The sequence below is a fragment of the Plecotus auritus genome (genome assembly GCF_963455305.1).
Source record: "Plecotus auritus genome assembly, chromosome: 5".
NCBI lineage: Eukaryota > Metazoa > Chordata > Mammalia > Chiroptera > Vespertilionidae > Plecotus > Plecotus auritus.
In genome coordinates this window covers 78,905,580-78,931,801 of record NC_137776.1, presented here as the reverse complement: position 1 = coordinate 78,931,801, position 26,222 = coordinate 78,905,580, and the positions used below count along the sequence as shown (strand labels likewise).

At 38.2% G+C, this 26,222-nt stretch overlaps 1 protein-coding gene across 1 annotated transcript in view; it reads left to right on the top strand.

Annotated features, from left to right (window-relative positions):
* Positions 1-17,475, top strand: part of THSD7B (thrombospondin type 1 domain containing 7B) — an 885,792-nt gene extending 868,317 nt beyond the window's left edge. Inside the window, exons 22-28 of the mRNA XM_080669078.1 lie at positions 4,333-4,492; positions 5,524-5,697; positions 5,797-5,892; positions 8,569-8,651; positions 9,861-10,053; positions 13,520-13,607; positions 16,293-17,475. Of these exons, the coding sequence (XP_080525204.1) occupies positions 4,333-4,492; positions 5,524-5,697; positions 5,797-5,892; positions 8,569-8,651; positions 9,861-10,053; positions 13,520-13,607; positions 16,293-16,374 (876 nt within the window). The 3' untranslated portion in view covers positions 16,375-17,475. The remainder of the gene's footprint in view (positions 1-4,332; positions 4,493-5,523; positions 5,698-5,796; positions 5,893-8,568; positions 8,652-9,860; positions 10,054-13,519; positions 13,608-16,292) is intronic.
* Positions 17,476-26,222: the final 8,747 nt, after the last annotated feature.

Sequence of the window (26,222 nt, the reverse complement as noted above, 5' to 3'; positions counted from 1 at the left end):
ACTCCATGCTCAAGGTCTTACCAGGCACACAACTGTTACTATAACTTACCAGTTCTTCTGTACTTTCCCTTTTATCTTCTCGGGTATCATGAGCCTTTCCTTTCCTTTCTTTCTTTTTAATAGACAAGTGCTCCATCTTGTCCCATAGAAACATTATGGGGAAATGCCAAATGCAATCTCTAATTCTGTTGTTTGCTACTGAGCTTTTGGCAGAACCACTGGGGCAAGAGTGGTGTGCTGTGAACATTCTCTGCAGCAGTGCTGGTGAGAAAAGCGGGCTGATAGCATCGGTTAGCAATACCCAGATTTGGAGGCCCTGGAGACCATAAGAGCAGCTGTGTCCAGAAACTTCAGAGCTCCTCAGATTTCCCGGGGAAGCTATTTCCACTAATTGACACACTCAGTTAGGAGGAAATTTGGAGATAGACCTCATCCAGGCAAAGCTCGCAGGAAACAGGTCTGTAGTTAATTGCTCTGGCACCTTACCCAACAGGGCAAATCAGCATTCTTCCCTAAGAAGGAGGAATGGGATTGAAGCTTTCGAAGATGCTGTATTTAGGAACTCTTAGCTGTAGATAAAGACAGTCACTCAGAAGTGAGAAAGACTAAGGGAGGTAATGCAAAGAAAAGCAGGGGCAAAAGGAGAAAGGCGATCATGATACTTGTCTCTACTTTGTCCTGCATTCAAATTGAATTTCTGCTTTTCCTGAAGCCTAATTGTGAATTCTCTGAGTCAGAAAACACAATTATCTTTCCAGTCAGTTGCCTTTTCTTAAAATTATATGTAAGCTGAAGTTTCGGAATTACTGATCCAAATACAAGTAGGCCTTTGCCACAAAGGAAAAAGCATTTCTCTCTCAATTGCACTTCTGTGTCTTCTTGTCCTATCATAGCCCAACCTCCCAAATGCAGGTATGTAAGCTGCTCATTCCCTGAAGGTGGCGATGATGTTGAAGTGGCTGATTGACATCAAGCAGTATCAAACCTTAAAAAGAGACGTTTGCATAGGGCACTGTTGATGTGCCAATGTTGCCCCTATCTTATGTGGAAAGAGATCAGCAAACAGAAGTGTTTATCCTCAGGCTTCACTTTTTTTAAAGTGTTTTTGTAACTCTTTCCAAGTTCTTTAGCTGACAACATGTATCCAGGCATAGGTTGGTCAATCTGTCTTAGGAGCTCAGACTCTGGAGTCTAGCACCCTAATTTTAGTCAATGTTCTACCAGTTCCTAGCTCTGCAGTTTTTCTAAAGTCTCTAAACTCTCCAAACCTCTGGGTTTTTTTTAATCCTCAGTTGAGGATATTTTCTTTCCATTGCCTTTTTTTTTTTTTTTTTTGAGAGAGAGAGAGAGAGAGGATGAGAGGGAAGGAGGGGGGGTAGAGAGAGAGATAGAAACATTGATGTGAGAGAGACAGATCAATTGGTTGCCTCCTGCTCAAGCCCTGACTGTGCAAGCATTGAACCTGCAACCTAGATACCTACCCTTAAGTGAGAATTGAACCTTTGACCCTTCGGTTTTTGAGCCAACACTCTGACCGCTGAGACACACCTCCCAGGGCTCCAAGCCTCCATTTTTAAATCTGTATCATGGGAGTAGAAATAGTACAAGTTTTGCTGGAGATTTTTGGAAGGTATTAGACAATTCATATGCAGTGCTTAGCACAGTACTTGGCAAAGAGAAGAGCTCATAAGTTGTAATTGCTATTCTAGTTGCTATTATAGTCTTGATTAAAACTATAATTATGATTATTAATACCATCTGCCTAAGCACATCTGGTGATGCCAATTAAGAGCATACAGAGTCCATTAGTGATCTGGACAGTGGAGAGTTAATAAGAGAATCCTTGCAGATGATCATCTTGCTCTGAGAAGCCAGGCTCTGTTCAGGCTCTAGTGTGTAAGGCTCAGGGCTGAGAGCGAGCTCATGCCTGCTCCATAAGCGAAATGATCATTCTGATGCTGATTTATCTTCCTCCTGTGGCTGTTGTTGTCAAAGGTATGAGAGATTAAGCTTAAATATGGATACATCCGAGGAGCATTTATAGTTTGTCTTGGTTTTTAAATTGACCCCTTATGTGGACTTGTTTCCTGCCACTTCCTTATACTCCATCTCCTAGAATGTCAAACAAAATGCAAAGCAATCGCATCTTCTGTTACTGAGGTTCCAAGTGGCAGGGTTTTCAAATTTCATACCTGCTGCGGGATCTCAGACTCCTCTCCAAGTCCACAAAGTCTTTGCTCTACAGCAAAACACACACCTCAGATGATTCTTAGATCCCTCCTGTAGAATAACAAGTGATAGGGAGAATTCTCCCCCACAATGAAATTTAACTCATACTAGTGGTTTCTTACTTCAGGGAGTAGACATTTTCTACAGCATTTGTGTTGACTGAATCTACCATGAACTGATTTTGAACCTCTACTTATCTTCCAAAAAATGCACTAGGGTTCAAAATTAAGAGTGCATTTTTGACAATTTCACAACAGCTGTACAAATGAGATTAGAGCAATTATGAGGCATTGATGGATCAAGTGTGGGGATTGCCATCTTACATAATTCTTGTTAAAACAACACTAGAAGGGACTGTGATGGTCCCAGGTAACGTGCCTACGCAGGCTTTTTAGGCTTTAAGTTCCTATAATCCGGACCTCCTCCAAGTGACACCTTTTCTTTTTTGCCAATATGCCTTTGACCCCTAACTTTCTTACATGAGGAATGAGTCTCGGCAGCCACTGTGTGCCCTCCGGTACCTCCAGTGGTCTACCTACCACCTGCCTTGACTTGGGCGGGCTCCGCAGGCCCCTCACATCCAGAACAATGTCCTGACTGCTTTGGCTGACCAGCTTGACCTTTCTTGTTCCTGCCACTGCGAGAGCCACAACAGCTCCAAGGTCTAGGCAATGCAGTTTCTGAGCCCTGCAGTGGAGAAGGGGTAAGGAGGTGAAATCCAGGTGCCCTGTGCAGAGCAGTTACCATGATCTCCCTAATAATGGGTTATGCAGCATGTCATTCATGACTGCAGGAACAGAGGTGCAGGGCTCCAGCACTCTCCCGCAGTGCCTTCTTCCACCCCCTTTCCCCCCTCTCTCCCTCTCTCTCTGGCTCTCTCCTTGTTCCCCCTCAACCATACCAGCAGTAGTCAGAAAGGCTCTAGCTCTTCTTTCAACTTTTGGACTTAGTGCGAACTGAGCAGCACACCTTGGAAGCACAGAGCAGTTAATACTCCCTAGGATGAAAGCTGACAGATGAAAGAGGATCCAAGGAGGAGCTGGCATTTAAATGCCTCTGCCTTCTTCCTCCCTCGCCCACCATGGGTGGTACTGAGGCATGGTGACACCATGTGGCCTGTCTGAAGGAGGATGTAGGCGACCAAGAAAGCAGCTGTGCTGACTTGGGAAGTGAGGCCAGCATGGTAACACTACCTTATACTCACTTTCCTTTCCTTCTTGCTTCAGTTATTTTACCCTCACTCTTGCCCTCCTGGGGTTTCAGCTCCTTATTACAAAAGTTGGCCTTAGGCTCGGTTTTTCAAGCTATTGTTGCAAAAAGAGAGCTATCACCTAAGTTATTGAAATATCCAATGGAATTCTGTTTGAAGTATGAGCACCTGACTAAAGCCGAGGAAAGACCGCTTCTCTCAGGAGTACCTGACAAGTGTTCCAGTCAGAAACCTTTCATCAGGCAGATGCGTGGGCCAGACACCCACTAAGAGCCTTTCAATTCTAAGCTTCTCTTCCTGTGAGACACCATGTAATTTTTTTTCTAATTGCCAGGAATAATCAGAGTGGGCTTTGTAAATATATTCAAAGGACATTATTCATCTCAGAAGGCATGCTGGGAAAACAACTCATGGCAATAGAGAAAATCACTGTTGCATGGGAAACCCCAACCTAATCCATAAGAGAAAGTACTGAGTTGCCTACAAGAGAAAAGTAAAAGAGGAATTTATGGCCCATGGCTGTACATGCTCTCCTGGGGGAGGGGGTGACTATAGATTCTAGGCCATTTTATCCCATACACCTATACAAATTATGAATGGTGTTTCTTTTTCAGTCAATTCTAGCCGAGTTCCAGAATGAATGGTCATATTCTGAGAAGAGAAATTCCATGGCATAAATTTGCATTTCTTCTTCAGCTTCTCTGTCCCCTCTCAGAGAATTGTTTAGTGATGCTTGTCAAGAATTGAAAGAGAACTCCCAGGAGGAGGAAGTTGCTGAAATATACAACTAGGGTTTACCTTTTTTTTTTTTTTCTTTTAGCAAGAGGTAGCACGAGTTAAAACTGAGCTACTAATTATTTGGGTGATTCTGACAGTATCCTTTCCTCTCCCAGGGTGGAGACTGTGGGGAGGGAGTCCAGATCCGCAGCCTCTCCTGTGTGGTCCACAATGGCTCGGTTGCTAGCTCAGCTGTACGTGTGGACGATGCCCAGTGTAAAGAAGTGCCCTGGCAGGATGGCACCCTGCAGCAGCTGTGTTCTGTGCCCTGCCCAGGTATGCAGCCTCAAACAATGGGGAGTGCCCTCCATGATGACCTTATTTATTTTCTATTAGTTTTTTATTAACTTTAAGTAATTTTTAACTTTGGTTATAACTTTGGAATATGCTGGCAATGGAGGCAAGAGGAGAAAAACCCTGGACTTGGAAATTTAAGAGCTAAGTTAGATTCTTGTCTCTATCACTTCCCTGGTGTTTTCCCTGGGACATATGGTCTCACCCTTTGAGCAATGGTTGCTCCATCTAGAAAATGTGTCAATAACACCTGACCTGACAGCACATTGGTCAGTACTCCAACACTGTTGACTGAATCCCTGAGTGGATGAACCTCAGGGGGATGGCGTGGTGGGGACAAATCAGGCTACATGTTTATGAAAGCATTCTGTCACCAGTTCTATGTAACTGTGAAGGGCATTATTATTTGCATAAAATGTATGAATTTATTTTAATTCTAATAACTTAGGGTATATGGCATAAATTTAAGGTGACTTAATATATCCTTATGACATGTACAATACATATGCATGTATGTAAACATATATGCTTTTGTACATATAAACACACACAAATGTGTGTGTATGTTTAGTTTATTTGACATTCTTTAGGCCCAAAGATATTCCACTTTAATAACCAACTTATTCTCTTTTTATGGTTGCTGTGAACCTCAATTTTACAATGTTATGCTGCTCTTTGAAAACTTAGTTCCTTTAACCTCTACATCTCCCTTTTTAAAAAGTTTATATCAATATCACTAGCAGATATGTAGTGTTCTTTAGATATGACTATGATTTGAAGCAAAGCAATGCCAATCTAGTTTTGGCATTATCTTTCTAAAATAGACTAAACTATCAATTTATCATTCTGAGTACATTCTAACTGGAAAATTCGTCAAAGTAGAATGTCTGGCCTATGGAACTCACCCCTACCACTGCACCACCAGCAATCTCCCGTGAACCCTGTCCATGTAAATGCTGTCAAGTGCCAGTTTCCATGCTGTTGCCCCCACTCTGTACTGCACACCCATCCAGGAGACTGTCATCTAACGGGCTGGTCGGAGTGGAGCACATGTGAATTAACCTGCATCGATGGAAGAAGCTTTGAGACCATGGGCCGCCAATCTAGGTCAAGGACATTTATAATTCAGTCTTTTGAAAACCAAGACAGCTGTCCCCAGCAGGTTCTAGAAACACGTCCTTGTACAGGTACCAAGAGCACTTTTCAATTCTCAGCTTTGATTGCTTAAGCGTATTCTTTTCTTATGTCAGGGGTAATAGAACCGCTATTGTCATATTTGCTTGCAGGAGGCAAATGCTATCACTACACATGGAAAGCAAGTCTTTGGAATAATAATGAACGAACCGTATGGTGCCAACGTTCAGATGGCGTTAATGTCACAGGTATTCCTACCTCAGATTCATGTGGGTGCTTCCTAAAGATCTGAGTGTTGCTGTTTGTGAAGAGAATTCGCTTACAAATTATAAGCCAGGTAACACTGAACAGGCAGCCTTTGATTATCTTCTTGTCCAGTTGTCATTAGACCTTTGCATCTCAGAAAGCAAACAATTATATTTGAAGACCCATCATAATATAGCAGACAACTTAAAGGAATAAGCTGAAACACAATAATTTTTCTCAAATATTATTATCTGAGAAAGACTGAAAAAGACAGATGCCAACTTAAAACAATTGTCTCTAAAATTTTAAATCATGTACCTTCTTAGTAAAAAGATTTTGAGGACTTATCTCAACATATCATGTTTATATATCATTTATATGCTTATATGTTATATTATAAAATGTACAGAAATTTAAATTAAAAGGGTATATTAGGACATATAAAAATTTAAAACATTATATTTGTTAATGGTACAAAAATTTGCTGCAAATTATACATGCATATATTAATTCGCTGGAAGCTTCGTTTTTGAAGATTGTGCTAGTCATGATTACTATTTTTAAAATTTGTTTTTATTGTTGAAAGTATTAGAAATGTCCCCCTATTTTCCCCATTTGACCCCTTCTAGCCTGCATCTGCCTCCTGCCCCCATTACACAGTTGTCTGGGTCCATGGGGTTTGCATATATGCATACAAGTTCTTTGGTTGATCTCTTCCCTCTCACCCACCCCTCTTTCCCTCTGAGATTTTACAGTCTTTTCCATGTTACTATTTAATATCTAAATTTAGATTGAGGAAATGTTCCTCATTCATGATGATGGATACAATTTGATCTATAGTCCAGTCCAGTGCTCGGCAAACCACAGCTCACGAACCACATGCAGCTCTTTGGCCCCTTGAGTGTGGCTCTTCCACAAAATACCATGGCCTGGGCGAGTCTATTTTGAAGAAGTGGCATTAGAAGAAGTTTAAGTTTAAAAAATTTGTCTCTCAAAAGAAATTTCAATCATTGTACTGTTGCTATTTGGCTCTATTGACTAATGAGTTTGCCAACCACTGGTCTAGTCTTCTCAATAATTTTAAAGGTTTTTTATGCCTTCTTATGTGAGAAAATTAAATTGCCATTATTTTTACATAGTACTGGGAGGGCAAAGAACTTATTGTAGGGAGAACGTCTATTCTTCTGTAGGAATAGGAGGGTCAGCTCTGTCTTTTCCTTATGCGTGTGTTTTTGCATTGTTGGTATTCCCTTTAATCCATAGTTTATTCATACAGTAATTTATTTTAAGCTACTTGTACATTTCATCAGTTATTAAAACTAAATATATTGTAAATCAGCCTTACCAGGAACACAGAAAGCATCCACACTCTGCAATATGCTGAGAGTTAAAGTGGCGCCGTCGCACTACAAATTCTCTGCACAGAGTACACGTGGACACCTGATGCATGAGCTCAGCTTACTAGTATCATTCTAAGTGTTATTGGAGCTTAATTTCATTCTTAAAAGTGTTATATAAACTAGATAAATTCAAACATTTTCTTCCCTAGAGATGCCCTCCTACAGGGGCCCACACACTGCACTTTGGACATTGCTGCTTTAAAGAGTGGACAACACCCCCTCCACACTCAATTGGTAGCAACAGGACTGTGTGGTTATTGCCACTAATGCCCAAATTAATAACCACACCAAAGTGCTAATTCTGGTGTGGATTATTTTCTTTTCCAAGTAACAGTGAGAATTTATCTGCTTCATTCTCAGGGAAAGTGTCCTGACTGTTCTCTACACTGCCTTATGCCCAAAGCTTTTACTAGGCTACAAAATCAAACTATAACTGGTTAACAATAGTAAGGTAAAGATTACAGTCTATAAATGCAACCAATATTATATATAAGGTTTAAATACTTCCATCAAATATTATGCACCTTCTTTGCTTAGTACATGGAATCCAGGAAGACAAGACTAGTATGTGAGTGGTTTTCAGATTGTAGAGGCATGCATTATTCTATCCATTTACTCACAAATATGCAATTACTGTGCCAAGTACTATACATACTAGATCATATGTATGATTTCCCCTCCTGGTGCTTCTATATTTGCTCTTAAAAATAAGTGTGGGGGTCAGAGGGCGTTGTGTGGCGGGGGGGTCGGGGGGGAGGTCAAAGGGTATGCGTATCCTGACTGAAATATGTTTTAAAATGTTGCTAAAGTGTTTGATATTCTGGTGCCATACATTGATTAGTGGCTTTCTTTTAGCAAGTGGTTGTTGGGAACTGGCCCAGTGCCTAGGTGGGGTCCTCCAGAACTGGAGAAAAATATATGTAGAGTAAGTCTTGAGCTGATACATTTTATGCTCCTGAACTTAAATTGAGATGTCACCGATTCTTTTACTGATGCTGGCACTCATAGCCTTCACCCTCCAGCATAGCCATAAGATGGAATCATACTGCCAGCAGCAGGTATAAAAAATCTATAAATAGCTTCTGTGAGCAGAGCCTCCCATCTCTATCCATCCATCCTGGAGTAATCAATAAAGTAAGACTGGGCCACATGTCAGCAAACGGATTTAAAAAATAATACTACCACTGTTACAAAGTGGCCAGTGCCAGAGAGAGAAAAACTGTTTCTTAATGTTTATCATAGAAAAATCTGCAAGTGGTGATGGGATTTCCTTTGTAGGAGGCTGCTCCCCCCAGGCACGGCCTGCCGCTATTCGCCAGTGCAATCCAGCCTGCAGAAAACCTTTCTCCTACTGCACTCAGGTGAGTCCTTGCAGGAGACGCCCACTAGTGTTTTAATTGCTGGGCTGCACACAGATGGCCGGATGCCTTCCTGTCACTCAAGCGAGCAGCAGCTCCATGTGCCCACGATACCATCTAGGCATTGGCAGGAGTAGTCACAGTGATTAAGGATTTCTTTGCGGGAATGTGTTAAGGCAGGCAGTCTTTTTCTATAAATCTGCCTATAGCTAAATCTGTTTTTCAGATATCTAATTTATATTAGCTCTATTTATTAGTAAGTGTTCTCCATTGATTTATTCCTTGATTCTTAGCCTTTCATCTACCTAAATTATTTTGAAAGTTATTATAAATGCATGTTTGTATGTGCTCAATGTTAAGTTGATTACACTGTAAATACTATAGTGTAAGTTTTTAGTTCATTTTAAATAAGTTAAATAAATGCCTATGAATAAAAAGTACCATATAGGTGTGCACGTCCATATATATGAACGTGTATATATATTTTAAAGCAGAAATCATTCTCCCTTAACTCCCATCTACCACTGCTCAGAAATTGAAAAATGTGCAGTGCACATATAATTTTTAAAGTTATGTCATGTTCCTGAAACAGATTTCTTCTCACACACATGTGCCTTTGGTGAAGTTTTGGGGTTTTTTGTTTGTTGTTTTTGTTTTCTCCCCTTGGGCTGCCCTCCTTGAGTGCAGAGCCAAGCCTACAAGCAGGGAGGTAGTTCAGACCAGTTATTGATCAAGGGTAGCAGGGGAGAGAGAGATTCGGCAGCTGGGGCAGCAACAGAGCTCAAGGAGCACATAACTCAAATAAGATATGTACATAATTCTATTGCTTTGCTTCTCAGTATCAAGGGCAGGTTGAAGTGAGTGGGCAGGAATCTAAACAGCTGGGAATGGGGGAAGAGTTGAGGTTATTTTGATTAAATGCCTTAAACATTTCCACAAGGGAGAAAAGGGTGTAATTAATACCCTCTATTGACAAATAATTGTGATTTCATATTTGCAAAGTGTACGAATTGTAAACCACTAGAAAAAAAGCTGGTGATTTACTTAAGGGTTGACTTTATTGGATTTTCATCTCTTTGGCAAGACGGTTGCTGGAAAAAAAAACACATAGAAATTGCCATAACATTTGCAAATATCAAGTGATTTCAACACTTATTCTTTTTTATCTACACAACTCAACGAGTAATCATAAAAATATCTTTTCTGCTGTAGGGTGGAGTCTGTGGTTGTGAGAAGGGTTATACGGAGATAATGAGATCAAATGGTTTTCTGGATTACTGCATGAAAGTCCCTGGCTCAGAGGATAGAAAAGCTCATGTGAAAAACCTTGCTGGGAAGAACAGACCTGTGAATTCAAAAATACATGATATTTTTAAAGGATGGTCTATTCAGCCCCTTGATCCAGGTACATTTCAGTTACGTGTTAAGAAATGTAAGTTTTCTTATGGGACATTAGGGTTTATATTGTGACTAATATTCATGACTGAAAGAATGGAGGAAAAGGCAATATGTCTATGCAAGGTTTTGCAAATTTGAACATTGGATAATGCACAATCTCTTTTAAATGTAAACATTTTCATAGATTGTTGAGGAGAAGTCTGCCAACTTCAGTCTAAGAGATAATGAAATAACCAAACTATTAACCTTTAAAATATTTTTTCATTATAAACTATCTCTGCAACAGTATATGCTTCTACAATTGTGAATTTGTGTATATCATTTAAATTAAAATCAAAAGGTGGAATAGATTCTCCAGAACATGCAAATACCTTAGAAAATGTCCAAGGACCCTATCTGGTTTGAGCAACACTCAATGTGTAGTGAAGCAATGGCAATTGTCAAAGGCAGACAGACCTTGTTGATGTCATGGCTCCGAATGTGCCTGTTTTGTCATTGAGTATAATTTCTTCTTCTCTGTGGACCTGTAGGACTATTGTGGGTAGTAGCACAGTATCAGGCCTGCAGGGCTCAGGAATCGGTGAATTACTAAACAGGAATGAATAGTTATTAGATGCTTTCCATGTACCCCGTGGGTCTGTGCTTACTCTATTGCATGAATCTTCTCATTATGTTTTTGCAATCTAATGAGATGCTATTACTCACATTTTAGAGATTAGGAGTCTGAAACTGCCCACACAAATTAATTTTACAGAAGTCACACCACTAGGAAGTGACAGCAAGGTTTGAAAGGCAGGTCCTTCAGGCCTTTTCATAGTACTGGTCTCTGCTTCCCATCTTGTCAAGTGGCAGAAAATGAACACAGGATACTCTGCCTACCACACATGCCTCTTCTAAGAAACAAAATGCTGCTAATGACTGAGCAAAGTGGCATAGCTGATGGGGCAGGGAGAAGATAAAAAAAACAGACAGAACTCAGGCAAAATATACCCTGGCTACTTTCCTTCCAGACCCTAGGCCTTTGCTGGACCAAAAGTGCCTTAATGATGTGCTTAAATGAAGCAAAATCCAGAGCCCTGCCTCAATAACCCCTAGATCTGGTGGGAGAAACAAGATGTATATTCCTCAACCAATTTTTAAGGATGACTACAATATCTGAACTCAATTTTGATTCCCCTAGATCAGTGGTGGGCAAACTCATTAGTCAACAGAGCCAAAAATCAACAGTACAACGATTGAAATTTCTTTTGAGAGCAAATTTTTTAAACTTAAACTTCTAACGCCACTTCTTCAAAATAGACTTGCCCAGGCCATGGTATTTTGTGGAAGAGCCACACCCAAGGGGCCAAAGAGCCTCATATGGCTCTCGAGCCACAGTTTGCCGACCACTGCCCTAGATGTCTGGGCATGCCATAAATGTTTCTTTAAAATCTTATTCACATTGTGACTAAGTTCTTTGAAGGATACATGAAATGAAAGGTAGCCAGATTCATCTGTTGTTTGTAGACCATATTTCAGAAGAGAATGAGGGTAAGGTTCCAAGGAAATGAATCTTCAAATCCACAAGTAAGGTCCTTAACCTTTGAAGAGTCAAATACAAGCATCAATAAGATACATGCAAATATACATGTGTGTCTATGTTTATGTATATAAGCATATATGTTATATATATTTAGTTTTGGAAAAGAGGTCTTCATGATGAGAATGTAAGTTGGATCAACCTCTAGGAGGGCATCTGGGCAATATAGATCATGCATTGTGACAGAAAATTTCTCTCCTAGCAACTCATTATACAAATATATATACATATACCAATATATATACATATACCAAATAAGTATATAAATGCTACCCATTACACAATTGCTTGTTATATAGCAAATGAGTGGAAACAACATAAATATGTGTAAATAGGATAAATGAGAAAAACAAAAATAATACAATTATGCAATATATCAGATATATTAAAAAGAATGAAATAGTTTTATGAAATAGAATGAAAATATGTACAAATCAAAAGGGAATGATATATATAATTTGTGTCTTTAAAAAATGTGTTTGTGTATACATATGCTTGCATATGTAGAAACAACTGTGAAATGATTCCCAAGGAAACTGGTAATAGTGATAGCACATGGGTCAGAAACTGAGAGAGAGGGGCAGGAAAACTTATTTTTCACTACATACCTTTTAATAGTTTGAAATTTAGCCCTATCCATTATGTTATTACAAAAAATATATTATTTTTTAAGGATCATGCTTTTAAAGGCCACAGACCACATCCCTCTCCACTGGGGATTTAAAAGCACTGGATTCTCCTAATACTTCCACTCCTTTAGGCTTAGGGATAGTAAGATTAAAGGTACATTCTCACTCAGGGAAGGCTTTTATAAATTGTCATAGTAAAAAACTCAGACTGGGGGATTTCATCTTTAGTGTTTCAAGAGATCAGAATCAAAGCTTTGTAAAAAGATTTCTGGCCATAGAAAAATAGCATTAATACATTGAAACCTCATCCTAAAACCAGATTGATGCTTGAAACCTCATCCTAAAACCAGATTGATGCTTGAAAGTGTCAAATTACTATAGGTGGTCATAATATAATTGAACATATTATGGTTTTATTCTAAATAAGTATTTTTTCAACAAATGTTGATTGTTTTTTTTTATCCTATGGAAACATTTAGAATTAGATGTTAATGTATTTTTTTAAACCTGCAGTTAATTACATTCATGTAATATAACAATCCATCTGTGTGTGAATATCTTTCAGAAAGGAATACAATTCCTTTGTCAGTCCAATTCTGACTTTAGTTAACTCTATGCTCACATAAAATTTTAGAGTTCCAGATACAAGTCAAATATCTATCATACATAGAAAAAACATGCATACAATCAAGTCAGAGTTATCTCATAGTAAAATGAGATATTGTTCCATTGATCAGACTATTAGGTTAATCTATTTTCCTTTAATCTATTTTTCTTTAACTCTAGCAAATCCAATCCAAAATAATGTATATTTTGTACACATATGGCTATAATCTTATAATATTTTGGTAAATAGATTAGCTTGCTTGGTTATGACATTTTTGTTCACTCAACATTATTCAGGAAGCAAAGTCACCAAAAATAGGCATAGTAATTCTCTTTGCATGCAGACTGTTTCTTAATTACAATTTATTTTCTTCTATTTATGTAGTCAAGACGTATTACATGTATAAGACAATATACACATGAAAATAAATTCAAAATAGTTTACCAGTTGTTACATTTTATGAAGTAATGATTGCCAGTGTTTCTTTAGCACTGTGAAATTTTTGATAGATGATCTAACATTTACATTTGATAGGTGTCACATTTGGGTGTTTCTGACTTGTGCAAGACTCAGAAATTCAGATGAAAATGAATAATAAATTCAGATGAGAAATAAAGCAAGTATGCTAAGCTTGTTATTTTATCTCTATTTTAAACAGATGGCCGAGTAAAAATCTGGGTTTATGGTGTTTCAGGTGGTGGTTTTCTTATCATGATTTTCCTAGTATTTACTTCCTACCTTGTTTGGTAAGTACGAATTATTAGTTTATACTCAGTGTTTTTATGGGTAGCACGTTATACTAAGAGGAAACATGTCAGGATCATTTAACCGACAAAATAACCATCAACAGTAAAACTGTTGAATAGTTTGAGTGGGAGATCATTGTCCTTATTATTCTCATTTGAAATAATGTTCTTTTATTTTGACTTTTATCAGTAGCTTTCAGCTTGGCAGCTGTGTTTACTGGCATCTCCTGCCACCTCCAGGGGACTGATACTCGGGTTCCAGCCCCAGAGATTTCTTGTTTTAATTAGTCTTATGTGTGGCCAGGTCATGTAGATCTTTTAAAGTACCTCAAGTAATTCTAATATGCAACCAAAGCTGAAAACCATTTACTCTAAATCTAGTTCTTAAAATTTTATATTAAAAAAACAACTTAGGATGGAACTTTCTAAAGAAGGTTTATGCTTCCATGGTTTACTCCTTATATCCCATTCATCTAGAATGACTTTTTTATCATTATCTATTGACATTCCACCAGTTCTTCCCAGTAAACCTCAAATGTCAACATTTCCTTATCAAATAATCTAGAATAACTTGCCATGCCTTCCCCCTCTCCACCCTGTGACATTGACCCCTCTCTGGTATTGTAGTTATTTGTATAAGCATCTTCCTCCTCTACCAAACCTCAAGGATTTGTGGGAAGGAGGGGAAGAGTTATAATTACTATACTTTATTGACATATTTTTCAGAGCACAAGTTTGATAAATGTGTATTGAACAAATAAATGAGTAGATAAGTACAATAAATAATGTATTGCTCATTAATTTTAGAGACAAATGTCAGGAAAAATGTCTAATATTTAGATGTCAAACAAAGTACTTTAAATAGATTGCCTTAGTCAGGCCTCACAATAATCTAATGAAATGTTGCTATCATCATCTCCATTTTAAAGAGAGTAAATGATCCTCAGGAAAGTTAAGTAATACACCTGAGGTCATCAGCCTGGTAAAAATCTACTCTGGGTTTGCCTAACCCCAGAGCATATGCTCTGTCCAGTCTCTATAGTTTCTTTTTATTAAGTAATCCTAAAATGTCTTTAGACAGAATGCAGTGTTTACTGCTTTCACATTTTTAGAGGCTTCGTCATTTCCAAGTAAATTAAGGTACAGACCTGGGAAAAGATCTAATTGATCTCAAAACACATAGTATATGCCCTTACCTATGAGTTGCCTAGAGAATTCAAACATATAATTCTATTAAATAGCTTGCAAAAGAGTTAGAGGAGAACAGTTTTAAAGACTTTATATTTCTTCCCAAAGTAAAAGGCTCAGGACAAGACCACTGCTATAATATGCCAGGTCTTTAGGTGTGTACTTTAGATGAAAGCAATTTATAATACATCTTGGAAATACTTTTGAGAAAATATAGAAAAATAGTCTTCTTAAGAACCACTTTATTCAGAAACTACTGTGTATCTCTGCCATTAGTGTTTGAAGTTTTTGAAATATTGCTGATGTTCCACTTCCCCTGGCAATAAAGATCCATGAGGTAATTAATGGGGATGGCCACTAGGTGAGTTTGTAGTTAATCTAGACATAGTACCTGGAAGTTATTCCAGATAATGACATCCATTCTGCCTTGTTCAGAACAACTCAGTAAATGGGCTTTTACTCTGCTGAACTTTGAGAGTAGTGCCCCCACTTCCAGAGGGTCAGCCTAAACAACAGACAGTTTCCGGCTTTCATCAAACTATTCAATCTCCACTGGCCTGAGGATGAGTCCTTGTGGCTTAAATTCAACTGTGCTAAGAACTGCTAGCAGCTTGCCTGTCAGTTTATAATGAGCCCACCTTTCTGGCTGAATGGGTTTATACTTTGCTAAGATGCAGATGACTGTGGAAGAGGTCACTTTAAAATGTGTCAATGATCTCTTACAGCCAGGTTGCATGATGGATTAGAGATGGCTGGTGGTGGCCTATGTGTCAGGCATTTCTGGGTCCTAATTTATGGTCAGTGAGGTGATCATAGCTTTTCTGATACCAAAATTGAGGTGAGATATGTATAAAAATAAAATGCACTTTTAAGGGAATAATGAATATAAGTAACAGAGAAAAGAAAGGGAACAGGAACTCTAAAGAAAAGTCTCCTGGGGAATTTGGGTCAAGATGGCAGAGTAGGTAAATACTGTGCTCACATCATCCCACAACCACATCAAAATTGCAACTAAGTTATAGAAGACCCATCATTGAGAATCATCTGAAGTGTAGCTGAACAGAAGTCCTATAACTAAAAATATAAAGAAGCCACATTGAGACTGGCCTGAACCTCTTTCAGTGGATTTTCCACACAAACTGTTTCAGCTTCTGCTGCTAACTTTCCTAAAACCTCTCAAAGGTCCAAACACGCTACAGCTAGCCTTGGCATGCAGTGTACTTCTTGTGAGCTGACTTAATACTACTGCTGGTGGCAGCCTGCCTCTGTTCACAGCATGGCATCTACCAAGGTCACTGTTTCCCCTAAACTATTTCTAAGATTTTGAAAGCATGAGACTTCTCCTAAAAATAGCATTAGACAAGTAAGAAAACCCCAAGTCCAGAGAAAATAATATTTTGTTATTGAACTGATTGACTTTCTAAACCTCACAATTGTCTTTGGCAGATGAAACAGAGGTCTGTGAGCTTTATCTCAGGAATTCTTTTCCCTTTGCAGCAAGAAGCCAAAACCACATCAAAGCACACCTCCCCAACAGAAGCCTCTGACCTTCGCCTACGATGGAGACTTAGACATGTAACCTGAAAAGGAAATCCAAATGTAGACATCGACTGCCTTAACTGCTTTCTCTTTTGTAGCTCTCAGACTTCTCAGTTTTTTGAGGAATCTCATAGTGTGATATATTAGGCAGAATACAAATACTGCAAAAGTAATATTGCCTCAACTTCATTTGGACATGGAGTCAAGGACTATTCAGTCTGCCATTTTGATTTCAAGTTGTTTGTGGGTGTGTTTAATTTTTTGATTTTTCTCAAGGGACCTGAAAACCCTTCTCTTCCTGTTTGGAAATGGAAGGAAGAAAATGTGATGGAATTCCCACAGACTTGAGTAATCTTTATCTTCAGCAGCATGATGACAATCCAGAGGAAAGTCCAATCAAGACATTTACTATAAATGGCAAGTTTGACACTGCATTGTTACGCACTATATTAGTGCAAATCTTTATTCTTTCCATATTTCAACACTGAGTTTTCTAGAGTTTACATTAGTTCAGAGACCTTCAGATTGCATTGACTATTTTCATGAACACAGAGAGAATGGGCTGCCATTTCAGAAATTCTCTGAGTTTTTACCGTTAAATACTGCATTTTGTTTTGTAGCCAGGGGTGATGGCACTTCATGGGTTGCATCTATTAAAAGAAATGGAATGTGCATAATTGACAGACTAGATGAAATGAATGGTTTCTAAATGAAATGTGTATTGAGTGTGATGGTGTACAAATGAAATAGGTGGTCATATTGGAGAATGAGGTAGATTATTTGATTACTAAAACTGCATTTTAACAAAAACTTAGCAACGTAGATATAGAATTAATCACACGGTTGTAATTCAGTTTAATGATGACAAACTCTGCTTTTGTAATTTCAATTTTCTTATCCGAATATTTATAAATTCTTTTTTTGAAGTTAATTTTCTGACTTCATTTAATATACATCAAACACCGATCCTGTTTATAGCAAGTCTTGCTTTTATAAGGTTTCAATAATACCTAAAACACATTAAAAGCTGAAACCATTTTATGAAGATAATTGTTTGTAATAGTAGATGTTGAAAGTAAGAAGGTGCCATCTTGTGGTATTGACTTGTATTTATAACAAATAAAGTGCTCAAGAGACTGAGAAGTTGACTCTTCTAGATTTATTTATTTCAGAAGTGCCCTTATTTTGAAAAACACACTTTTAATAACAGTTTCCCTGTTTCATTGTTTTAGAGATTGAAAGCTGAAATCACTCACAAAAAAAGGAATTTTACTCCACATTCTCAGCTCTATCTAGCAAACTGCAAAATAAAATCAAACACAATTACACAGAAGTAGCTTTTAAAATATATTTAAAGCTCAGTCAATATTAGAACAAACAACTATAATAAGGCAAATGCTGACATGTCAGTAACCTGAGAGACCTCAGAAAATGGGAATGTTAGAGAAGTGATACAATGAGAGAATGTTTGCAATGTGGCTTCTGTTAACCATGTAACACTTCAATGCCTCAAACAAGAGTCCTTAAAAAGGTACCATCTTCTGTCAATAGTTGAGGAAACAACTCCTAGAGTTGCCCTTTTATTAGTTCACTTTAGCTAAACTTTCAATACTGTTTGTAGTAGTTCAAGAGATCCTGCTTTGGAAATCAAAATCTGACTGTTCCCTTCATCACCTATGTGATATTTACCCCACACAAATTACAAGCTCTCTGTTCCCATTGTTTGAGCCACAAAATAAAGGTAATTTTTTCCTCTTAAGATAAACAATAAATGTAAAATGGAATTCTGTAGAGGGCTGCCTGGGAAGGCACATGGGCATTTCTTTAAATTGTTGTCAGCTGAGCCCATGGTGACTGGCAGAGCCGCGTCTCGGTTACGCCCTCCCCAAGAAGGTGGGGGGCGTTATCAGTACTGACTTTTTACCTTTGTCCAGGTGCCGGGGAGTGGGCTTTGCTATGTAAATCCAGGCAAGCACCAGGAATACTAGGGCCTACTCAAGAATGCAAATAAGCTCCTTTGATCCTAAGTTTTGGTGATACTTCCTGGTATTTGGAGGTATAAAATAAATGTGCTGCGTGGGCTCCGGGGTCCCTGCCTCTCCATCAGAGAGGATGGCGTCCCACCTGGCTCCCAGCTTTGTTTCTATCTTTCTATCTGGTCTCTTTCTTGTATTTCTTAATCCCCAGCTCCTCCACTCAGGAACCGGACCTGTTCCTTTTCCGTGCTGGACGCGGAAAAGAGAGAACACATCTACAGAATTCCTGTTAAAGATAGCAAAGTAGGAGGATCTGAAATAACCTCCTCCCACATACACACTATATCTGGAACAATTCCCTCTGAAAGAAGATAAAAAAACTAACTGAGCAACTCTTACACCTCACGAGAATGAGGAAGGATACACATAGAAATGGATAAAAAAGGCTGAGACAAAAATCTCGCCATAAACCCCAACTCTCGGCATGGCAATCCATAATTTGAAGGGAACTCACGGCCCCCCATTATTATCTGAGGAGCAAAGGGTTTGAACCCAGTATCTGGCAACCCACGTTTTAAGACCTGTACCTGAAAGATGACACCAAAACACCTAGCTTTGCAAGCCAAAGGGGCTGATATCCAAAGACCCTCTAAGTTGTAGCAAACCGAGAAAGTGATTAAAGTGCACAAATGGGACCATAGCTACCCCTGCATCCAGGGCAGAGTTCAGAAGCAGCAAACAGAAACACCCAGTTTTTCTATGGTAGGGACTTCTTATTGTCTTCAGAGCCATAGCCTGAAGGGCAGACTTCTAATTAAACACACACCTAGACGCCTGACTGCAATGCTCATCAGAGACCAAAGAGGCTGGCGGGTACCATCTTTGGCTCTCCCTGTGCCCCACTCCAGACACCAGTATCCCCAAGAAAGGAGGTTGGGCACACATCTGGCAATCTGGCTGACATTCTTTGATAACGTAGCTCTGGTGAACAAAGGGACTTATGTTCATATGTTTAGTGGAATATTAGCAAACAAACAGTTCTTAACTGGTTATCACCCTGTGCCTCAGTGCAGAGGGAACAGACAGAAATGCCTACCTCCTAGTATTTCCATGAAATAGGCCTACCTGGATACTTTAAAGGCTACTGCTTGAGAATCTGATGTCCACTCAACCTAAATTGAGATTATGATTTAAATCCTACCCACTTTAGGACATGACAGATCTTGACACACTCTCAGCTACTGGGAACCACCAAGCACAGAGTAGACTGCTCTCAGGAAAATCACAAAGGTACATGCAGACAAACAAGAGCTAGGGTAGCGCTGGGAAAAAAAAAAAAAAAAAAAAAAAGTTCATCTCCTACAAAAGTCACTCATTTAAGACTGGGAGAGGCTAGCCGGTTTGGCTCAGTAAATAGAGTTGTCAGCCCTCAGACAGAAGGGTCCTGGGTTAATTCTGGTCAAGGGCACGGAATTGGCCTTAGTTGCAGGCTCAATACCCGGCCCTGGTCCTGGTATGTGCAGGAGGCAACCAATGGATATGTGTCTCTCACATCAGTGTCTCTCTCTCTCTCTCTCTCTCTCTCTCTCACTGTCCCTTCCACTCTCTCTAAAAGGAAAAGTCAATAGAAAAAAATATATATATTCTCAGGTGAGGATTAACTAAAAAAAAAATACTGGAAGAGGTAGCTGTTTTATCTACTACATAGATACTAAACACAGAGAGTCACAAAAAATAAGCAAAGAAATGTGTTTCAAATGAAAAAATATTATAAAAACACCTTAATGAAACATAGATAAGTGATCTGCCTAATAGAAAAGTTCAAAATTATGGTCATAAAGATGTTTACTAAGGCCAGGAGAACAATGCATGAACAAAGTGAGAATTTCATCAGAAAGAAAATATATGAAAGCACCAAACAGAATCATAGAACTGTAGAGGGGTTCATTAGGAGACTAGATAAAGTAGAAAAAAGAATCAGCAAACTTGAAAACAGGGTAGAGAAATTCATCCAATAAGAGCAACAAAAAGAAAAACAAATGAAACATGAAGATAGCTTGAGGAACTTATGGGAAAACATCAAGTGGACCAATATTTGCATTTAGGGTCCTAGAAGGAGAAGAGAAAAAGAATTGGAAGAAATAATGGCTAAAATCTTTCCTAACTAGGGGAAGGAAACACTCATACAGATCTACGAAGTGCAGTGTTCCAAATTAGAGGAACCCAAAGAGACCCAACCCAAAACACATAATTAAGTTATCAAAAGTTAAATACAAAGAGATAATCTTAAAAGCAGCAAGGGAAAAACAACTGGTTATATATAAGGGAACTCCAATAAACTGATTTCTCAGCAACACTTTTGGGACAAAAGGGAAAAGCAGGATATATTCAAAGTTCTGAAAACAATAAACTAGCAAAACAGTAATATTCTACCTGGCAAAATTGCCCTTCAGAATTGAAGGAGAGCTAAAGAGTTTTCCAGACAAGCAAAAGCTGAAGGATTTCATCACCACTAGACTGCTTTAAAAAAATGTCAAAGCAACTTCTTTAAGCTGAAACAAAAGGGTACTAAATAGTAAAAGGGAAATATGTAAAAAATAGAAAATATAAATCTCACTAGTAAAGGTAAATATATCGTAAAATTCAAAATAATCTAAAGCTGTAAAAGTGGTGAGTTAATCACTTACAAAGCTAGTTTAAAGTTAGAAGACATAAGTAGTAAAAACAATTATAAAAACAAAGATTTTAGAATTGATACAGAAGATAAAAAAAGTAAATTGTGATATCAAAATCATAAAACATGAGGTGGGAAGGTGGGAGAAAAAGCATGAGCTTTAGAATGCATTCAAATTGAAGTTGTGATTATCAACTTAAAATGACAGTAATAAATATAATTTGTTTTATGTAGTGTCATGGTACTCACAAAGCAAAACTCTATAGTAAATATACAAAACATAAAGAGAAAGGAATCTTAGCATACCACTATAGAAAATCATCAAATCACAAAGGAAGAAATTAAGAGAACAAAGGAACAGAGAACTACCAAACAGCTAGAACACAATTAACAAAATGCTGACCATTCCTCTCAATAATTATTTTAAATGTAAATGGACTAAACTCAATAAAAAAAAATTGGCTGAGTGGATTTTTAAAAGCAACACCCAAACATATGCTGCCTATAATAGATTCACTTCATATATAAGGCCTCACAGAGACTGAATGTAAGGAGCTGGAAAAAAGATGCTTTATGCAAATGGGAACTTAAAAAAAAGCTGTGTAGCTATACTTATATTAGATAAACTAGATATTAAAACAGAAACTGTAATAAAAGACAAACAAGGCTTTTATATAATGCTAAGGAGTTACCCAATAAGAGGATATAACATTTGTAAATATTTATGCACCCAATGTAGGAGCACCTACATATATAAATTAAATATTATTGGACCTAAAAAAATACAGAATTATATAAACTGTAGGCGACTTTTATACTCTACTTACATCAATGGATAGATTATCCAGGCAAAAAAATCAATAAGGAAACTTTGATCTTAAATGATATCTTTGACCAAATGAACTTAATAGACATTTACAGAACCTGAGGTCCAAAAGCAGCAAGCAGAATGCACATTCTTCTCACATCATACATTCTCCAGGATAAATCACATGTTAGACCACACACCAAGGAAGCCTCAATAAATTCAAGAAGATTTAATCATAACAACCATCTATCTGAAACCCAAGGGTATAAAAACAGAAATCAATTACAAGAAAAAAAAAGGGTAAAACAAACACAGGAAAACTAAATAACATGCTACTAAACAACCAATGGGTCAATAAAGAAATATCTATGTATTTATTTATAAATTGTACATATTTATTTATAAATAATTTGTATATATTTTATATAATTTATAGGAATTTATTATATATATAATAGACAAATGAAAATGGAAACAAAACTTGCCAAAATTTAGGGGATGCAGCAAAAGCATTTTCAAGAAAGAAGTTCACAGTGATACTGGCCTATCTCAGGAAATAAGAAAAATCCAAAATAAACAATCTAACTTTGCAACTTAGTGAACTATAAAAATAAGAACAAACAAAATCCAAAATTATTAGAAGGAAGGAAATAATAAAGATCAAAGTAGAAATAAACAAAGTAGAAACTAAAATAACAATAGAAAGGATCAATGAAACTAAGAGCTCATTCTTTGGAAAGAAACAAACTTGGTAAACCTTTAGCAAAACTCATCAAGAAAAAAAGAGAAAGAGCCCAAATAAATAATCATAAATAAAAGAGAAGTTACAACTGACACCATAGAAAAACAAAGGATCATTAAAAAAAAAATACTACTAGCAAATATGTACTGACAAATTGGTCAAACTGAAAGAAATGGATAAATTTCTAGAAACATAAAACTTCCAAACTAAACCTGGAAGAAACAAATTCTTTGCAGGCCAATTTTTAATAACAAAATTGCATCAGTAAATAAGGAAACACTTCCAACAAACAGAGTGTAGGACCAGAGGGCTTCATAAGTGAATTCTATCAAACAGTTAAAGGTGAATAATGCCTATTCTTCTTAAATTATTCCAAACAATTTAAGAGGAAGGAATACTTCCAAACTCATTCTGAGGCCAGTGTTACACTGATAACAAAACCAGACAAAAACTATACAAAAATAGAAAATTATATCAAAATCACTGATGAACATAGATACAAATTTTTCAATAAGATATTGCATGATCAAGTGGGATTTATTCCAGCAATGCAAGGATGGTTCAACATTGGCAAATCAATTAACATGATACTCCACATTAATGAAACCAAGGATAGGTATCATGATATTTCAGTAGATTTAGAAAGACCACTTGAAAAAATTCAACATCCATCCTAATATATAAAAACCCTGCATCCGTCACATCTGCAATGACCAGGAGGCTCAACCAACCAGAAGTCAGTCTTGCAGTCAGCCCTGGGTTGCTGTGGCAACCCAGCACTGACTGCTACAGCTGCAGGCACAGTGACCCAGCACTGACTGCTGAGGAGGCTGTGAATCAGGCCCGGAGAGAGGCCTGAAGAGAGAAGTAGGGTCTGATCCATAGCCTCTGTGGCAGCTGTTGATCAGCACTTGCCTCTTTCTTTCCAGGCCTGGTCAGTAGCCACACCTCCATTTCTCTCCAGGCCTCCACCAGGGCTGCTGAACAGCCCTGCCTTTCTGATCAGGCCCAATTGGTAGGCCCAGAGACACTGACTGGCATAGAAACCAACCAATCAGAACCAAATCTGGGTCAACTGTGAGGAGCCGATGGCTACCTAGGAGGCAGAGCTTTTGACGCTGACTGGCATAGAAACCAACCAATCAGAACCAGATTGGCCAGCAGAAGAGGGCAGTTGGGGGCAATTGAGCCAGAAGGGGAGTGGTTAGGGGGTGATCAGGCCGGCAGACAGAGCGGTTAGGGGCAATCAGACAGGCAGGCAGGTGAGCGGTTAGGAGCCAGCAGTCCCCAATTGTGAGAGGGATGTCCGACTGCCATTTTAGGCCCCCGAGGGATGTTAGACATCCCCTGAGGGGTCCCAGATTGGAGAGGGTGCAGGCTGGGCTGAGGGACACCCCCCCACACACAAGTGCATGAATTTTGTACACTGGGCCTCTAGTTTATAATAAAACTTTTAACGATATGTGTGTAGAAAGAACATACCTTAACATAATAAAAGCTATGTATAACAGACCCACAGCTAATATAATCATTGGTCAAAAGTTGACAGCTATTCCTCTAAAATCAGGAAGCACACACTCACCACTTTTATTCAAATAATATAGTAATAATAGAAATAGTGATAGCCATAGAAATAAGACAAGAAAAATAATAGGCATTCAAATTGGAAAGAAAGAAGTAAAACTTTTCTTATTTGCAGATGGTATGATACTATCTACTGTATGTAGAAAACTCTGAGTGCTCTACCAAAAACCTGTTAGAATAATTGAATTTAGTAAACTTTCAGGATAAAAAATTAATATACAGAAATATGTAGTGTATCTATACATCAATAATGAACTATTAGAAAGATAAATTAAGAAAACAAGTTCATTTATATTTACATCAAAAAAAGAATAAATTTCTGGGAATAAATTTTACCAAGGAGGTGAAATCCTGTACTCTGAAAAGTATACAATATTTTTGAAAGAATTAAAGATGACACAAATAAATGTCTGGATATATTGCAATCATGGATTTAAGGGATTAATATCATTAAAATCTCCATACTACCCAAAGCAATCTACAGATTCAATGCAATCTTATTAACATACTAATGTGGTTTTCATAGGACTATGAAAATTATCCTAAAATTTATATGAACTATAAAAGATTCCAAATAGCTAAAGTAATCTTGAGAAAGGAAAACAAAGTTGGATGTATCATACTAGCTGATCAAACGGTACTACAAAGCTATAATAATCAAAACACTATGGTACTAACACAAATACAGACACATGTATTAATCTAACAAAACAGAGAATCCAAAAATAACCTCATGCATACAAGCGCAATCTATAACAAAGGAGGGAGGACTATACAATGGATAAATGACAGTTTCTTCAATGGTTAATGTTGGGAAAACTGGACAGATACTAGCAAAAAATGAAATGGGACCGCTCTTTTGAACCATATACAAAAATAAATTCAAAATGGGTTTGACCTAAATGTAAGACCTGAAACTAAAAAAAAAAAAGTGATAAGTATGCATGGTGACAGATGAGTACTAGAATTAGTTGGTAATCAACTTGTAAGGTATAACAATGTCAAATCACTATATTGTACTCTACTATAATATTGTCTACCTACTAAACTTAATTTAAAAAATAAAACCTAAGCAGTTAATTCTTTGACCCTGGTCTTAGCTGTATTTTATTTGGTATGTTTCCCCAAGCATTAGTAACAAAGCAAAAATAAATGAATCTACATCAAAATGAAGTTTTTACACAGTGAAGAAAACTATAAACAAAATAAAATGACACCCTACTGAATAGGAGAAGATATCCACAAATTATATATCTTAAAATGGGTTAGTATTCAAAATATATAGAGAACTGACACAACCCAACATCAGAACAAAAAACAAGTAATCTATACTAATAAAAGCCTAGGTGGCGTCTCGCCCTCATGTCATCACAAGATGGCCGCCCACATGTTGTCACAAGATGGCTGCCACAAGATGGCTACCCTCATGTCATCACAAGATGGCCACCACAAGATGGCCAGCAGGGGAGGGCAGTTGTGGGCCATCAGGCCAGTTGGGGGTGAGCAGGTCAGCAAGGGAGGGCAGTTGGGGGTGACCAGGCTGGCAGGAGAGGGCAGTTGTGGATGATCAGGCCGGCAGGGGAGGGCAGTTGTGGATGATCAGGCTGGCAGGGGAGGGCAGTTGGGGGCGATTGGGCCAGCAGGGGAGCAGTTAGACATCAATCAGGCTGGCACGGGAGCTGTTAGGGGTGATGAGGCTGGCAGGCAGAAGTGGTTAGGGGCAATCGGGTAGGCAGGCAGGCGAGCTATTAGGAGCCAGCAGTCCTGAATTGTGAGAGGGATGTCTTACTGCAGTTTGTCTGACATCCCTCGAGGGGTCCAAGTTGGAAAGGGTACAGGCTGGGCTAAGGGACACCCCCGCCCTCCAGTGTACGAATTTCATGCACCAGGCCTCTTGTTATTTATAATAGAGGTAGGGTCCCTAGCAGCTGCTGGCTGCTGACTAGGGCCTCCCTCCCTTCCCACAGCCAGCCCGCCCCCTGGTCGAGGGGATAATTTGCATACTATGCTTTTATTATATAGGCCAAGACATGAACAAAACCTAAGTGTCCATGAATAGATGAATGTAGAAAGAAAGTGTGGCATAAAGGTATACCTTGTTGTA